This window comes from Ostrea edulis, chromosome 9, assembly GCF_947568905.1.
Source record: "Ostrea edulis chromosome 9, xbOstEdul1.1, whole genome shotgun sequence".
Taxonomy (NCBI): Eukaryota; Metazoa; Mollusca; class Bivalvia; order Ostreida; family Ostreidae; genus Ostrea; species Ostrea edulis.
This window is the reverse complement of record NC_079172.1, coordinates 36,371,337-36,390,174: the sequence shown is the minus strand read 5'-3', so window position 1 is coordinate 36,390,174 and position 18,838 is coordinate 36,371,337. Positions and strand designations below refer to the sequence as shown.

Genomic DNA, 18,838 nt, shown 5'->3' with positions numbered 1-18,838 from the left:
TTCGCCGGTCATGAACCAAGCTCCGAACAAGACCGTCTTGTTATCTCCCCTTCTTTGTTTATATATGTGTCCTCGATCTGCGATTTATATCATGTTCATGACAAATGAAAATACCGCGCTGCTATAGGGTCACAACATCTGATCTTCTCTATGGATAGGTGTTTGATATAATGCATGGTTTATTTTAGCAAACATTTCACTACACACTTTCTAAAATTAGAGTTATACCACACAAAACACACTTTGTCTCCTTCGTGTGTGACAGTAACATTAAAAGGGGAAATTTTCAATCAGTGGAAATCTTATCCACAAAACTGTATTTTGATCACTCCGAGTAGACGTTTGAAATTCTTCAAAACATTCCGTGTTGCACACAACACGTGGAATGGGGTGAGAGAGGCCTATGACTTCTGGCGAGTTCCAGCGTCCAGAGGATAGGAGGTCTAATGTTGTGTGTTGGCAATTCAATACGGCATTAGTGCTGTAAAACATATCACGGAATAGCGAGACAAAACGGTCTGTGTGTAGCCATCTAGTGTTGCACTTTACCCGCGTCAGAATCTGATTTGCACGCAAAGGACTTGTTACTCTACCTTCATATTGTTCAATTCTTTTTGTTATGTAATGATTTAAACGAATCTACTCTTAGCATGCTTAGGAAGGTGTTGGATTTTTGCTGTGGTGTCTAAATTCAAAAGAATGCCTGGCTTGAATTTTTTTCTGCTTCAAATATAAACGCTAATCTACGCCATAAAAATGTTGATTTAATTCGTATGAAGTAGAAACGTCTTTGTACATTTCCGTTTTAAAAATGTTCAATTTTCAGTTTTTAAAACTTTAAATTCTAGATAATATGCGCTTAGCGAGAATATCATCAAGTTACTTAAATATAATATATATATATATATATATATATATATATATGAACACATGATTAATAGAAAAATGGTTGACGATGACGACAGTTGCGATAAAAATCACAACACATCGCCACGTACTACCTGCCCTTACCTCGGCCTCTTTCCTATTGTGGATCATCGTCATATGTTGTTCTCGAAGGTATTTATTTTGATCCGAATGATCTCGTAATTGGAAAAATCGCTCTCCAGGCGCCGGAGGTAGAAAAAACAGTATCTGCATCACTGATAAGACGTGCAGTGTCAATTTGGCCATATTCTAACACAGTGACGAGATTGATTGAAGCCAGTTTCTTTCTTTTCAATCGTGAAATGAACACTTTTCTGTGTCACCTGTTGTATATTTCTAATTCTTGTAAAGAGTCCTTCATTATCAATAGTTCTCCACAATCCAGAATTTTCCTCGATTCACAGTTATCCAGTATAAGTACTTTGTCCACATTTAATAAATCCCAATATCTGCGAAAACGTGCAGCTCTGCCGTCCCCTGAAATCAAAGAGAAACATCATGCCGATGATCACTTCCTTTAATACAGAACGGAAATTTTGAAACTGAATGCTGGGCGTATATGTCTCTACATAGAAATATTAAGATGCTTGTCTTCGCGGTAATACCAAATCGAGTCCTCTAATATCGAAACATGTCTCGTGTTAATTGACAGTTGTCAATACCGGCGCGTGCGTATTTTTTTTCTCGTAACCCCTCCATCTCTCATTTTTATTCTTGACTTTTTTCTTCCTCTGAATACCTATCGTGTTTCACGCTATAGGTTGTATAGGCGGTGATACACGTTGTATAAAAGGGGCAGAATATTGATAAGATAATTCAATAGGGAGGTCTACAAATGACTGACAGCGATGTTAGGTTGGCGGCCTTCCACGCGCCCGCTATCGTCGCTAGCACATGGAACCTCCCCAGTGACTTAAATTTCATTCGGATTGAGATCTACGTGTTTTTGAAAATCCGCGACGGCTGGGATGCGCTATTCTAAAGTTGGTAGACAAAATATGTAAACAGTTCGGACGTTTGGAATCGTATCCAATCACAAGGGGCCCGTAAGTTCGATTCTTTGATAAAGATATCAAATAAAATTACTTTGATAATATTTTTCACAGGTCTTTGATAATTTTGAATTTATTTTTCTGAATAATAAAATTTTATTTCGTACGACATGCAAAGTATTATGATTTTTTTAAATGGCTTCTGAACAAGGCGTTTACTGCGTGAACCTGAAGTGTTCCCGGGACATTAATTAGAGACATGATTAATTGCTTTAAATATTAAATTACATGAATCTGAAACAACGCGAACCATTGTATAAATTGATAAAATATATCAAAATTAACAATGTGAAGTATTAAATTTCGTTAATTGCGACAGAGTGCAGTGATTTGACAGTGTCATACCTTTTGGCAGCAAGGGACTTTGACCAAGCCGAGCACTAAACGATGTCTATTTCTTATGAATGGAGAATATAGTATACGCATGAGTATGCCCAGGTAGACCAGGTGAAATGGTGAGTAATTTGGTGGACAATGTCCTAGGTGTTTACCTGAGCTGACCGTCCACATTACATTATAGGAATGAAGACTCTAGAATAGACTTTGGCCTTAAGGAGATTTTGGTGATAAATGGTACCGGTGTATTTCATCGCAATGAGTTCTGTACTGGTCTTGTTCTCATCTTTGTCCCTCTATCTCATTAAATCTAATACTTACTTTATTAGTCATCAGGCAGTTATTCTCCTTTTCCTTAATTGATGGGGAAAAGAGGAGGCTATTCTCACCACCTGTATCTCCAGATACACTGGTTCTTGCTCGAGACAGGTAAATTATATTCTTACCATATACATGAGGATTTGGTTCTTCCTGTGCCCAGCTCGTAAAGCGACATCTGTCGTTACCATGGATATAAGCATCTCCGCGGCAAAAACAACGGTGGTGCACGACAGATAAAGCTATCATGTATCTAAAAATCAAAACATGAATAAAATATTGACAAAATGACGCACTTTGAAAAATTATCTATCGCCTTGTAAAAGTTTAATCCTTAAACACTACTACCTATCAATTTTCAAATAAAATACACGGCGGTCTGAGAGAAGTGAAGGGGTCTGTTTAACGATCGTGGGCGTTGCCGGAATACGTTCGCACATTGTCGCCTCTTCAAAGTCAGATTTAGAGTGGTCGTACTAGACCTGCATATTAAGGGCTTGACCCTTAGTTAGATTTACTTATGTAAATGCTTCATCGACTAATATATGTGACAGCCACAGAGTGATATTCTTTATCTAACATACAGCACTCCATACGTATAAAACAAAACCTCCAAAACGTTCCGAACTATCGTGGTATATTACCTTTTAAACGCCTAGAATGCAATTATTCATATTGTTATCATTAATCAAACATAGGAGAACTTTATAACAATTAAGAGTCCACAGATGTTGACTTCTTTGCAAACAAAAACAGGAGAAGTATCGTAGACACGTGTAGGTATATGTTTTGTCCTTCATATCCCAATCATTGCTTGTCGGAAAATGCCGTAACGTCTACCAACTGAACACAATCTGCACTTCATTAACAAGCATCGCCGAATCCTCTCCACCAAGTCTTGACCAACTATGTCTGGTATTTATAGGGTGCACTTGGGTGAAAATTACACAAATTGCGCATATTGCTACATAACGTTAAAAGTTACCACGTGTCATCAGATCCTTTTGTTCTCCGTGAGGATCAAAGCATACATTACAATTACGATATATCGAAATATACATCTACTGAAAAAATAATTAAATCTGGGTAAAATATAATGAGTGGCATATCAAATAATAAAATGTTAACAATTGAGAAGATCTTCGTCTTTTTTTTTTATTCTTTTATAAGTCGATTTACTTTAGGGAGGTGGTGATACCGTCTGAGGGGTAAAAAGTTTGTAGTACTTATAGAGTTTTCATAACATTTAAAATCTTGTACTAAGGTCAAAGGAAACCTGCAATCACCATCCACTTCAAATAAAACGGTAAATAAACAAATTGGTTGACAATGGTGAAATTCACCTACACGATTGAAAACCATTTGAACAAATAATTCATTCATAAATATGCCGCGACACTAACGAAAGATACATAGTTAGCGGGTAAATTTAAGTATCGATGATAAATTTTATCCAGGTATATACTCTATTCTAAACAGAAAATGAAAGTAAATTAACCAACGAACAGCGAATTTTAGCAGTTACGTTTGTACGATTCTCTACATTATGTTGTACTGTAAGGAACAGTATTACTCATTCAACTCAAAAGTACGAGGCTTAAATATTATTCTAGATCAAATAGAAATTGCAAATCACTCTTCAATTAATTTTGTGTAATTGCATCGTAGAGCTGTGTTTGACGAAATCTCGTTCGAACGTTTTGCAATTGTTGGATTCCGAGACAATCGTACATTTGCACTCATAGCGAGCACATCGACAGACTAAACACAAAAACTCGGGCGCTCCAAACCACGAAGTGTTCTTACTCTATCACGGAGCGAGATAAGCAAACATACCACGGCAAATAATATTATTTTACCTACCTCTCAGTATTAAACATCCACTATAGGTATATCTCTGGACACCCTTTAATAGGTTTTCATTAAGAATAAAATTCTAAAATGCCTTTCACCAAATCACATTACTAAGTTTTTAAAAAACGCCACATCCATGAAATCGAGAAAAAAATATCCAAAAGATAATCCACTCCGGAAGTCGTGTCAAGATCATCTACATCTCGTGGGGTGAGTTTTTAAAAGGAAGTAACAAAAAAACCCTACATATATATATATTAAAGTGTTAATCTGACGGGATGCACGATGGAGGTGGACCGTTGCCAGATAATGGGTCTCGCGTTCAACCGCTATTGTCTGCAAGTAGACAGTACCATCAATAACGACTTGAAGTTCACCTTCTCTGCTAATCCTATAGGTTACTGCTTAATCTTCTCGATCCGTCCCCGGAGCACGCTCCCAGGAAATCCGCGTACGGAACACACACGTGTTAACATTATAACTAGATTTGCCGTTTCCATCCAGAAATCTGCACAAAGATAGTTTACTTTTTTTTTTCCAGTATCAAACTTGTATCACTTTGTGAAAATTTTCCCTTTTTTTTTATTTTAATTATGGAGATTATGCACAATATTATGTCACCTCAAACCGAGCTTCTGTTAATTTTAAAATCCTTTTAAATTTTGTTTAAAACGTTCTGAACAACCCGCTAAGTCAGTGTACTGCTGCGCATAGACGACTGACGTATAAACAATATCGCATTTACCAAGGCGAAAATGTACTTCAACTGTGTTTACGGTCATAGTGATGAATTAAATGCGTATAATCAAAATCGTCACACGAAATATAACAAATTGCTTTTTAAAAGATCGCACCAACAGTCATTAAGCCTCGTAATTTTGATTTAAGATACCCACGTGCACCTGTTCTCTTTAATATCTTTATTTTTTCTACTTCCATGACAATCATGGGGTTTTAGAATTCTTAAGACATTCAGTATGTTGACCTATTATTCAGCTTCATTATCACATGTACAGAGTTTCATTTCAATTGACCAACTCTGCGACTGTGCAGATGATTGCGGTGTTTCTTTGAAGATTTAGATATCAAACTTTTTGATGTAAACAACAATTTCTGTCAATTTAAGTGTTATACAAACACGGCCTGGAGTGGCCCACTGACCTCGTCTGGCCGAGCTTGAATTGGGTCACTTGGTGCAATTTACCATTAAAAATATTGCAGAATAATGAATACGCAAGTTTACACACAATAGTAGCCCAAAATTTAAAAGCCTGGGATTTAAAACGCAGGGGGAAAAATCAACACATCTACTCGATGAAAAAACAGGTATACACTGTCAGGTGATGTATGAGTTTGTTTATTTATGAAAATAATAATGAAGCATGGCTATTTCCATGCATCCTGAATCGGAAGGAGCGCCGAGAGTTGGTTTTATGTGTTTCATATGGCGCAAACCTTCTGCCAATCGTTTCAAGAAAACATTGACCTTGGGTCGAGTTTATAGGAAATTTCGCACGTGGATGACAAGTACGCGTGTTGCAAGATAGAAGATTGTCGAGAATCGCAAAACACGCCTTACGGACTTAATATTGCCAATTGAACCCTGGATTTAATATGAAAGTAATTATCAACCTCGAGCAAAACATTTCGTTTCTAGAAAATTGGATCGGAGAAATCCTTTTAGTGTAAAATTGTTTAAAACACGGGTTCGAATCTACTTAACAACACTTGTACTAGCCCTACAGTTTCTATAAATCGTTCGATTTTGTTTACAATGTTAACATATCCTTTATTCAGTGCTACTTTTTAGCAAACTAATTTTAACGGGAAAGAGGAAAAACATCCAACATGCTTACACCTTCCTGGACAATATGTAGGGCCATCACGTGATCATGTGACAAGCAAGAAAATGTCTTACCTTTTCCATGTAGACGCTCTAAATTTCCCACGTAGTGCATGGGTGGAGGTGACAGAAACCTTTTTACGTTGACATTGAAGATGTACCCTGACATTTTCACAAGGGATATATAATAACATCAATATAGTTGTATAGATAATACCTGGGAATCAATTGTCTCTCCGTGAGTCACAGTACCCACCCAGATTTCAAATCAAACAGCGATAAAAACAAATAATAAAAAAAGAAAGAAAAAGAACACGGATAATTCTGAACCGCCGATTGTGATCTTAAAGGTCCGTCTTGAGAACAGCTTTTGATGTGTATATCAAACTTTGGATTTCGTCAATCCTTTTGACACTGTTGGTATTCTGATTGTGATTTTCATAGAGCGTACATGCATATCGATCGAACGGTTACGTAAACGACAAATAAAATCTGTACTTTGATTTATACTCTAATTGAAAGCGTCGAATTGAATGATATGTGGTTAGGAAGACTTAAATTCAAACATGAATAAAATAAATTCAAACAAATAATATATCTTACAAATGTCTGATGGACGGGGCCGTGTAATAAGGCAACTAGAATATCTAAACATGACCTTCCTCCTCATAAAGTTACGCTACATATGTTGTATGGATGGGCGTTCTATATGACCTTAAACTATGATCTTTAAACCTAGAAATTATTAGTAAGAGACTTTAAACCAGGCCTGGATTTCTCGAAAACAACTTAAGTCGAAACTTGGCCGTAAGTCTGAGATTTTACTAAAATTTTGGCTGCTCAAATAAAAAAAATTTCAAACTTAAGTTTGAGATTTTTAGAGAAATCTAAGCCTGGAAAGTTTCTCTTGAGCAAGATATATACATATTCATCCGCATCGCCGTGTTGAAAAGATTTTATTTTAAGCGTGATTTCATTCAGTCACTTGATCTGTGAATAATTCGTTTCATCCTTGTTCCAAATATAATTAATCCCGTATATGACAAGTGGTCTACATTTTCTACTTTTGCGATACGAGATTACCACTTTTTTTTTTACTCTAACGAGATTATATCACATTTTCTACTCTTACGATATTGCCACATTTTTAACTCTTATGATATCACCACATACTTTTCCCCCTCTTACGATATCACTACAATTTTTTCCCCTCATACGATATCACCACATATTATTTTTTCTCTTACGATATCACTACATTTTCTACTCTTACGATATCACTATATATATTTTTTTTTTCTTACGATATTGCCACATTTTCTACACTTACGATATTGCCACATTGTCTACCCCATACGATATCACTATATTTTTTTTTTCTCTTACGATATTGCCACATTTTCTGCACTTACGATATTGCCACATTTTCTACACTTACGATATCACCACTTCTTTTTTTTTCGTACGATATCACCACATATTTTTTTCTCTTACGATATCACCACATATTTTTTCTCTTACGATATCACCACATTTTTTTTTTTCGTACGATGTCACCACATATTTTTTCTCTTACGATATTGCCACATTTTGTACTCTTACAATGTTACCATATTTTTGCGCGACTATTTTACGAATAATACTGATTTCTTTTGACAACAGAATTTATTCACATTTTAACGATAAAGATAATGTCTCTCCGCGGTCGATCACACACCTAGAAACATTTCCTAACAATGTTCAAACCCGATCAAACATCAACTTTCTGATCTCTCGCTCTCTTCACGCCCCCGTTCTCTAAAGACAGACATAAAGAACAAAAAAACCAACTTTGCTCTGTCTTGTCGCGTATCGGAAGCCACGAAGACGAGTTGTTACTTAACTGGTTTTCGCAATAAAAGTTAAGTGTAGCCGATTTCCTCTAACATAATAAATCGTCTGGTAACATCTTCATTATGCGGGATCGCTTTGCTGTAGAGCTAAAGCGTTTACCAATCCGACATTACATTAATCTTCACTGAACGCGCCGAGGTAGGTTTATAACAAAGAGGGTGTTCAGTGAGCACAAACAGGATAAGAACGGACTTGGATTATATCAACCAGACTGTGTAGTCTACACATTCTCTACTACTAGAGCACTATACAGGGGGAGATCAAATTCATGTCTGCGTTGCGTTTAGAAAACATGATTCGCGCTCTCCCACTGTCAATAGGGTGGCAAGAAAAACTTGTCATTACAGACAGCAACGGGTGTTTGGCATGGAACTCTGGAATTTCGATCTTTTCATGTCGAATCGTTATACGAGGCTTGTCCCAGAAAATCATAGACTTTCCTAAACATGATTTATGGAACAAATCATGCATCATTTTAGAATATATAGATATATAAATAATATCTGCAGTGCTAGATGTTCTATGGGGGTGTTGCTAAAACACGGAACGGAAGACGGCATGGAACGGAAAATATTGTATGCAATAATGTTATGAAGAGGTCAGCATTTTGCAAAATAAAAGGTTTACCATGAACAAGGGAAGTAGAAATGACAGAGAGAGTGGGAATTCATCCACAGAATCCACCGTTTCATCTACTTCATACTAATGCATATGTATTTTAAAATCATTATCACTAATACCATGAAAAATATTAATAAAGAAAAAAAAATCATACAGAAAAAAAACCTTGAATTTTCAAAGTTTATAAACAATGAATAAAAGCCCCCCCCCCCTTCCCCCCCCCCCCCCCCCAACATAGCCTTCTTAAATCGAACATCATAGTGCTTTTATTCGTAATTTAGCTCTACACCTGGTATAATACATGTTGGTATTTATGTATCACATCAAATTTTAAAGCGAACGAGCCCGGTGTGTATAAAAGGTTTGCCTCATTTGGGATGAATTCATGTGAAAGTTCGTACATTTACCGATATCCTGCGGATTAGTGTTGAACCCGAAGAGATACAGCTGAAAAGAAAAATTGAAACAGAACCCATGAAAACTAAGGTGGAGTTTACGATCCTTATTTTCTTCCAATTTTTTTGTGTTATCTCAGCTACATTAATCATTCTAATTCTTAAATTCAGTTCCGCCTTTCGTTCCGCCTTTTAGCGACACCCTTCTATGGGATATAACTCAAAGCGTAGTATATCATTTATGATGCATGCCGAAGCACCAAGAATGTTTTGACTCGTGTAAATCTGGAAAAATATTGCGTATAAAACAAGAACTTTATTAAAGATATACCATTTTATTCCTCTAAGATAATTAGGATAATTTAGATGACTCATTCAGGTGGTATATGTTATATAGTACATGTAATATCTAAGATACACAAATATACACATCAAATGCTTAACTTCATACATCTAATCCCGTGGGGATCCGGATTAGAATAGGTCCTCAGTACCCCTTGCTTGTCGTAAGAGGTGACTAAATGGGACGGTCCTTCGGATGAAACCGCAAAAACCGAGGCCCCATGTCACAGCAGGTGTGGCACGATAAAGATTCATCCCTGCTCAAAGGCCGTAAGCGCCGAGCACAGGCCTAAATTTTGTAGTTCTTCACCGGCAATGGTGACGTTTCCATATGAGTGAAATATTCTCGAGGGGACGTTAAACAATATACATTCAATCAATCAATTATACATATGTCTTTCAACTGAAACCCAGAGGAATATAACACCCTAATGTTTGGTGACATCCATTTGTTAGCCTTTGTGCATCTCTCAATATTTACATTTCCAATGTTTTTATCTTTTATAATCTCTACAAATTGTAATCATAACCATTTCCTCATGAATCAGAATGTGTTACAGTTGTGAACAATGCGCGTATGAATCTTGATAATATAGTGCGTCTATTCTAATGACTGTGTATTCCGACAAAATGAAAGTTTTGAAAATACATGAGGGTATGAACTGCGACGCCGGCATACTTCGTGAGGTGCCAACAAATGAAATGTTTACGACTTTTGGGGTCCGTGGGGATCCAGGTTAAATTAGGTCATCAGTATCCCTTGCTTGTCGTAAGAGGCAACTAAATGGGGTGGTCCTGCGGATGAGACCGCAAAAACCGAGGTCTCGTGTCACAGCAGGTGTGGCATGATAAAGACCCATCCCTGCTCAAAGGTGGTAAGCGCTGAGCACAGGCCTAAATTTCGCAGTCCTTCACCCACAATGATGACGTCTCCGTATAAGTGAAAAATTCTCGAGACGTTAAACAATATACAACCAATCACTGGAACAATCGCTGTTGTTCCGGTGGAATATCTAGGACAACCTTTGTAAGTCCGGAGGAATTCCTAAGAAAATCCTTGTAAGTCCGGAGGAATTCCTAAGAAAACCGTTGTAGGTCCGGTGGAATTTCTGGACCATTCCTCGTAGGGAATTAATTGTAGGTATGAGTAGTTTACTCTGTAGGGAATTAATTGTAGGTATTAGTAGTTTATTCTGTAGGGAATTAATTGTAGGTACTAGTAGATTACTCGGTAGGGAATTAATTGTAGGTACTAGTAGTTTACTCTGTAGGGAATTAATTGTAGGTATTAGTAGTTTATTCTGTAGGGAATTAATTGTAGGTACAGTGTATTAGTAGTTTATTCTGTAGGGAATTAATTGTAGGTATTAGTAGTTTATTCTGTAGGGAATTAATTGTTGGTACTAGTAGTTTACTCTGTAGGGAATTAATTGTTGGTACTAGTAGTTTACTCTGTAGGGAATTAATTGTAAATACTAGTAGATTACTCTGTAGGGAATTAATTGTAAGTACTAGTAGATTACTCTGTAGGGAATTAATTGTAGGTACTAGTAGGTTACTTTGAAGGGAATTGATTGTAAGTACTAGTAGATTACTCTGTAGGGAATAAATTGTAGGTACTAGTAGTTTACTCTGTAGGGAATTAATTGTAAGTACTAGTAGATTACTCTGAAGGGAATTAATTGTAAGTACTAGTAGATTACTCTGTAGGGAATTAATTGTAGGTACTAGTAGTTTCATAAACGATGAACATAGAAAATTATTCCATATCCACGAAATTTAATGTCCACGAAAATATCAGTCATCCCCGTCTGTCTATTTTTATCTACTAAGACTTACATATATCCCCGCTAAGAAATGAAACATAACGATCTCTATGATTTTAAAATCTTTTACATAACCCCCCCCCGATAGCATCTCTCTGCAGCAGTGCGCCGTAATATCTCGTTGATTATCTTTATTTTCCCCCTGCACTTTCAACATCGCTTTATTGTTTTCAAAGAATTAACCCTTGCGTAAAGTCTGAACTACTTGGCAAGGATTAGCATGGTTTCGCCGCGAGGTCTTCATTATCAGTAATTAAGCTCCTTTGAACTCCCGTCAAAATATTTATTTGACAAAAAGTGAACTTGCCACATATTTGGTCTCCCGCTGATTGCTCTGTTGCTTTCAGACACTCATATTAATTAAATATATAGGTTAAAATGATGATAGTAATTTGGCAATTTTCAGACTAACAGTTAACAAGGTTGAACCGATTGATATACTTAAAATTTACTTCTGTTAAACAGGCAATTCAACGTTTTAGCAAGGAGTCAGCGCTCGGCACTGCCAGAACCAGACTCCGTGACCAGAGACAGTGTCCAGCATGCCGGACCCCGTGACCAGAGACAGCCTCCAACACTGCCGGGCTCCACGACCAAAGACAGCGTTAATCACTGTCAGACCCCGTGACCAGAGACAGCGTCCAACACTGCCGGGCTCCGTGACCAGAAACAGTGTCCAACACTGCTGGGCTCCTTGACTAGAGACAGCGTCCAACACTGCCGGACCCCGTGACCAGAGACAGCGTCCAAGACTGCCGAACCCCGTGACCAGAGACAGAGTCCAACACTGCCGGACCCCGTAACCAGAAACAGCGTCCAGCATGCCGGGCTGCGTGACCAGAGACAGCGTTTAATACTGCCGGGCTGCGTGACCAGAAACAACGTCCAGCATGCCGTATGTTCTTGGCTTGTGCAAATCGTTTTACTCCACATTATTGACATTTAAAACATAATTTCAACATGAACTTTATTGACTGGATTATATCAACAATTTTAAACTCCCTGTTCTCACTGATAAAGTACATGTCGACTTCGAACTTGTATTTGTGATGACGATGTCAGAAACTTCAATCGTTGTTTCAAATTTATATTAATATATCAACATCTGCAATAAACGCCCATAAACGTAGTTTGCCTGTACCATTTTTACACGTGTTTCGAGTGATTTAACTCTATCATTTAAATCAATGAACAGTGCTTGCTATACCGAACGCGCGCCAATCTCTGGTAGAGATAGACGCTAGTTTCGTTTTCATGAAAAATAATGGTATGACCTGTACATTAATATATATTCAATACACGTGCATTTGTGATCCAACAGGTGGAAATGGTTTTAGCTGGATGTTCATGTCAGGGGCAACAACTCTATTTCAGCTGAAGTCTTTGATGGTTAAATAAGTGAAAACATTAATGTGTTAACACAACACCTGGCAAGGGGGAAAGAGCGTTGGGTGAATATGCGGTATCGCACTATAACTTACAATTTAGAAAACTTTTCTCACCTGATGTTTTCATTGAAGTTCCAAACATAGAGTTAACAGAGGGTTTGATTTTAGTCCACGAATGAATAATGCATATCCAGTACAAAAATTCAAAGAGAAGAAAACTCTTGGATCAATGCTTTACCTTATAAATTTATGAAATCATTTGCCTGTTAATTTTGAACAGGTGCGTGAACACTTTTGAAGGCTTGTAATTTTACATAACCAACTACTCTATCGGTGAAACTGACGTCGTGCTAACCGTTTGATCAATGAGCCCAGCAGGTGTTTGAATTTGTATAGCGTATTTTAAAAGGTATTATGAATTTTATATTGTGATAATATTTCAGAAATAAAAACATCTGTTGTGTTTCATATATTTTTAAATTGCAATGGTCTTTCTTTAATAAATTTTATCAGGATTAATGTTTTTAAGTCACCAAATTGGGGGTAATGAAGAAAGTAAATTAGAAAGTCATTTATTGGATAAGATTTCAGGACGCAGTGACATTTAACTCTGAGGCGAAGTTAGGAGCCTATATCTTTAATTGTAGGTTCTAAACCAGACTGACTTCATTGACATTTATAAATGTTCACGTTATAATCACGGGGGGGGGGGGGGGGGGGTGGGGGGGTGGGGGGGGGGGGGGAGACAGCGTTTGTGTGCCAGTAGGTATGGTGTTATTTGTCCTGCTCTAAGAGGAAAAATATCTAGGAAGTGTAACATTACCGTTAGCTTTTGGAGGAATGGTGTTAGCTTCTTCTTTATTATTATTTTTTTTTATAGGTATAACGTTAAATTTTGGGAAGGGATAGCATTGGAACTTGGAAGGAATAACATTAGATTTAGGGAAATATGGCGTTAAATTTTTGGGAGAGACGATATTTAACAGCTTTAAATAGTCACCACATCCCACCCCGAAAAATACATGTTGAGTTTTTATATATAAGAGTTAAATGTTTGGATGAATTAGAATCATTTACATTAACATATCACAGGGAGAGATAAAACCTGATTTAATCAATCAAAACAAGCGGCTATATTGATAAAAAGAGGTTATTAAGCGCATCAGACTATTACAAATAGAAAATATACTCAATGTTGGGGAAGAAATCATCCAAAAAGAGGAAGAATAGTGCATTATGGAAAATGTGTAATGTATCATACCAGTAGTCTCATTCCTTAGTGACAGTCTAATGTCATTAGTCTGAATAGTCTCATTCCTTAGTGACAGTCTAGTGTCATTAGTCTGAATAGTCTCTTTCCTTAGTGTCAGTCTAGCGTCATTAGTCTGGATAGTCTCATTCCTTAGTGTCAGTCTAGTGTTATTAGTCTGGATAGTCTCATTCCTTAGTGACAGTCTAGCGTCATTAGTCTGAATAGTCTCATTTCTTAGTGACAGTCTAGCGTCATTAGTCTGAATAGTCTCATTCCTTAGTGTCAGTCTAGTGTTATTAGTCTGAATAGTCTCATTCCTTAGTGACAGTCTAGCGTCAATAGTCTGGATAGTCTCATTCCTTAGTGATAGTCTAGCATCGTTAGTCTGGATAGTCTCATTCCTTAGTGTCAGTCTAGAGTCGTTAGTCTGGATAGTCTCATTCCTTAGTGATAGTCTAGAGTCGTTAGTCTGGATAGTCTCATTCCTTAGTGTCAGTCTAAAGTCGTTAATCTGGATAGTCTCATTCCTTAGTGACAGTCTAGAGTCGTTAGTCTGGATAGTCTCATTCCTTAGTGTCAGTCTAGAGTCGTCAGATTGGATAGTCTCATTCCTTGGTGTCAGTCTAGCGTCATTAGTCTGGATAGTCTCATTCCTTGGTGACAGTCTAGTTTCGTTAGTATCTGGATAGTCTCATTCCTTGGTGTCAGTCTAGTTTCGTTAGTATCTGGATAGTCTTATTCCTTAGTGTCAGTCTAGCGTCATTAGTCTGGATAGTCTTATTCCTTAGTGTCAGTCTAGTGTCGTTAGTATCTGGATAGTCTCATTCCTTAGTGATAGTCTAGCGTCGTTAGTCTGGATAGTCTCATTCCTTAGTGTCAGTCAAGCGTCGTCAGTCTCTACACAGAAGGAAGAATTGTGAGTTGTCAGGATAAACAAAACATTACTCTTAAAGCGGAATAGCAGTAGGAGATTAAACTTCGTGAGGCATATTGTAAGATTCCGGAATCATAGTCAACATTTTATCGTAAGACTCCGGAATTATTGTCAACATTTCATCGTAAGATTCCGGAATGAGAATGAACGGCAGTAAAAGGCATCATGGTCAACATTTTATCGTAAGTCTCCGGAAAAATAACCAGTTAGGCGGTAAAAGGCATTTTTTTTTCAAAAGGGGGGATGGGGTGGGGTAACAATGATCAGTTGAAGAATTTTGAACATTAAGCCAAAATTTTCGACAATTTCTGTGGTACATGTATAGCTTATCATTTAGTGGTCGTCCATAGAAATAGGATACAGGACATCAAAACTTACACTATTAAAAATACTGGCTATTGGGTTCTCACTGGACACAAGTTCTCAGATTCACAACATAATAAAAACAGATGCAGTTTTAAATGACCTGCCGATGATTTCGGTGGCAACGTTACCTATAAAATGTATACATGTATAAGCGATGCAGTGCGGAGTACTGTATTCATGTGCAGTATATATACCTGGACTAAAAACCGATCTTGCATCTTTCTTAAGCATAACTTTCAGAAAAAAGAAAAAGTTAAGAGAAAACCTTACCTTTTGTGAGAAATTGTTGAAATTAATTCCCATGACCGCACTGAGGCTAACAGACTGATTCACATAAATTCGTCATGTTTATATACCAAACACAGACGTACACACAACTTATAAAAATCGCATCGATTTCTTAATTAGCAATTTAAATTCGGTGCGGCTTTTTACACGATCGTGAATTTTTCATTCATAGTTCCTCCAAAATGTCTCTATAACAGATGCACATGCGATTTTTTTTTTATTCTCAACACGAAACCACAGTCCCCGAAATAACTTGAGTCTTTTCACAGAAAGGAAGGAAAACGGTTATTACGGAATTCTTTGGATATTAAATCAATACAAGAGTTATAATTCCCAATCGGTCCAGTCGGCTACCGTTTTTGAGCGCAATAGTAGTTGATTGAAGATGATGGTTTTATCAATAAGTTAACGCCCTCTGCGGCCAATCCGCTGGACTGTAGTCTAGACCAGCGAACGCTGACAATATCAATAGGATAAGTATTTTTCTTATCTATCTATTTAACTAGAATTTCGAATTGTGTGTATGTAGTAGATTGTTTTATTCATTCTGGCTTCGAATTCTTTAATGACAAGAAATACCACTGAATATATGAGTTTAATCATATAGAGCAGGACCACAAAAACTATGCAATTAGTATAACGTATCACATGTTACAATTAGTATCACGTATCACATGTTACAATTAGTATCACATATCACATGTTACAATTAGTATCACGTATCACATGTTACAATTAGTATCACGTATCACATGTTACAATTAGTATCACGTATCACATTAGTATTACGTATCACACGTTACAATTAGTGTCACGTATCACATGTTACAATTAGTATCACGTATCACATGTTACAATTAGTATCACGTATCACATTAGTATTACGTATCACATGTTACAATTAGTGTCACGTATCACATGTTACAATTAGCATAACGTATAATATGTTACAATTAGCAGCACGTATCACATGTTACAATTAGTGTCACGTATCACATGTTACAATTAGTGTCACGTATCACATGTTACAATTAGCATAACATATAACATGTTACAATTAGTATCACGTATCACATGTTACAATTAGCAGCACGTATCACATGTTACAATTAGTGTCACGTATCACATGTTACAATTAGTGTCACGTATCACATGTTACAATTAGCATAACATATAACATGTTACAATTAGTATCACGTATCACATGTTACAATTAGTGTCACGTATCACATGTTACAATTAGTATCACGTATCACATGTTACAATTAGTGTCACGTATCACATGTTACAATTAGTGTCACGTATCACATGTTGCAATTAGCATAACGTATAATATGTTACAATTAGCAGCACGTATCACATGTTACAATTAGTGTCACGTATCACATGTTACAATTAGCATAACGTATAACATGTTACAATTAGTATCACGTATCACATGTTACAATTAGTGTCACGTATCACATGTTACAATTAGTGTCACGTATCACATGTTACAATTAGTGTCACGTATCACATGTTACAATTAGCATAACGTATAACATGCTACAATTAGTAGCAGGTATCACATGTTACAATTAGTATCACGTATCACATGTTACAATTTTTCAAAATTCGCTACAATGATTCAGCATGGGCCATTTATTGATTACCTCAAACGCCATTGTAAAAAGCGGTAAACACGAGTGTTTGACTTGACGCTCTCAAACACAAACTTTGAACGTGGAAAACACCGACCATTGGTAGATGACCTTAAATACCACTGTGGGAGTGGTCATTATCTTCGTGTCCTCAAACACCAATGTTGGAAGCGACAGGCTCGAGCTACACTAAACACCAATGCTTTCGTGATTTTTTAAAGAAAATCTTCGGTCAACATGTCAGAAGTACATTATTATTAGAACAATTCTGAACGTCAACAACAGACTAATCCATACAGACTTTAAGGAAGAATAACACCAATTTATATATTTTAATTCATTATTTTAATAGGAAGTCAGCCATTATGACGATGTAGCATACTTCCTTAAGGATGATCTTATGTTTGACCTTAAGTGTGACCTTACATTTGAACTTAGGTTAGGACACACTAATGTACAGGTCTATATGTGTGACATAGAGATATCAGAATTTCAGAATTCAGCTCACAATGAAAAATTCATTTATGGAGGCGCTAAAGCAAATTAATTGCATTAGGTTGATCTTTTAAGATAAAGGACGATATATGGAGATAAAAAAAAAAACATATGCAGAACACTTCGTAATCTACTAATTCATGGCGATTGTGGGAGCACCTTAACATCCAATGCTATGTGACGACAGAGCACCTTGGCATTCAATACGATTGTGCTTTGAAACATGAATTTAGTCAAATTGATATTTTTAAAAAAAAACTTTAGTCTGATCATTCCACGTGTCTTGGTGGTTAGAGGATTCACATTGTGACTGGGAGGTCGTAAGGCAAGTCTCGCCCGTGCCTGGGTCCACGTCAACATAGAATCGGTAATAACTGCTTCTTCGCCCAAAGCTCAGCATTTAGAAAGAAGAGTCGCGGGTCATTCAGATGAGAATATATAGTGTCACAGCTGGCGTTGGCACGATAAAGAACCTCACTTTCAGATGAGAATATAGTGTCACAGCTGGCGTTGGCACGATAAAGAACCTCACTTCCACGACACTGAGCGCCACCAATAGGACTAAATTTGTGGAACTTCACATAAAACTAGTGGCCTCTCTACAAAAATAAAACTGAATTAGATAAATAAATAAATCATTTTGTTCTCAAGTACATCATTACGTCAGCAGAAACGAATCCGTCGATGTGGTTACCAAGATTCCACGGTAAATACCGATTCATTCATTAAAACCATATCAAAGGGGTCATCTCATGATTCGGCAAAAACTGAAAATGAAATAATAACCACACGGTATGAATTCTGAATCATATCGGCGTTTGACCTTGTTTTACGTAAAACAAGACACAATGAAATATGTGTTTTATATATATATATACTCTCTTTAATGTGGCCGGGTCGTGTATTTGTCTCTTGTTTCATGACATGAGTCTGCGGAATTTCTGCTACCATCTGGCCGATAGCGTGTTGTTTTGTCTTCATAACATCTGGGTGACTCGCTATTGTTCTTTGGTGCAATGGTTTGACAGTCATGAATGAGAATCTCACATAGAACTGACGAGGGTGCAT

At 36.9% G+C, this 18,838-nt stretch overlaps 2 protein-coding genes across 5 annotated transcripts in view; both read right to left on the bottom strand.

The window, feature by feature from the left end:
- The window catches only part of LOC125658696 (matrix metallopeptidase-21-like), a 26,027-nt gene extending 10,313 nt beyond the window's left edge, over positions 1–15,714 (bottom strand). Inside the window, exons 1-3 of one of the 4 annotated variants that reach the window (XM_056149027.1) lie at positions 6,406–6,760; positions 2,762–2,886; positions 1,012–1,404 (exon numbers count right to left, since the gene is read on the bottom strand). In XM_056149027.1, coding sequence (XP_056005002.1) covers positions 1,012–1,173 — 162 coding nt within the window. In that variant the 5' untranslated portion in view covers positions 1,174–1,404; positions 2,762–2,886; positions 6,406–6,760. Of the gene's footprint in view, positions 1–1,011; positions 2,887–4,496; positions 5,370–6,405; positions 6,761–15,617 lie in introns of those variants that run through there. The other 3 variants (XM_048890052.2, XM_056149029.1, XM_056149028.1) reach the window with 3 other exon arrangements.
- LOC125660334 (uncharacterized) lies at positions 13,570–18,838 on the bottom strand. Its single transcript, XM_056150725.1, has 3 exons — positions 18,649–18,838; positions 14,057–14,728; positions 13,570–13,583 (listed from the first exon to the last, which is right to left on the bottom strand). Exons 1-3 carry the CDS (start codon positions 18,836–18,838, stop codon positions 13,570–13,572), a joined length of 876 nt encoding a protein of 291 aa, XP_056006700.1.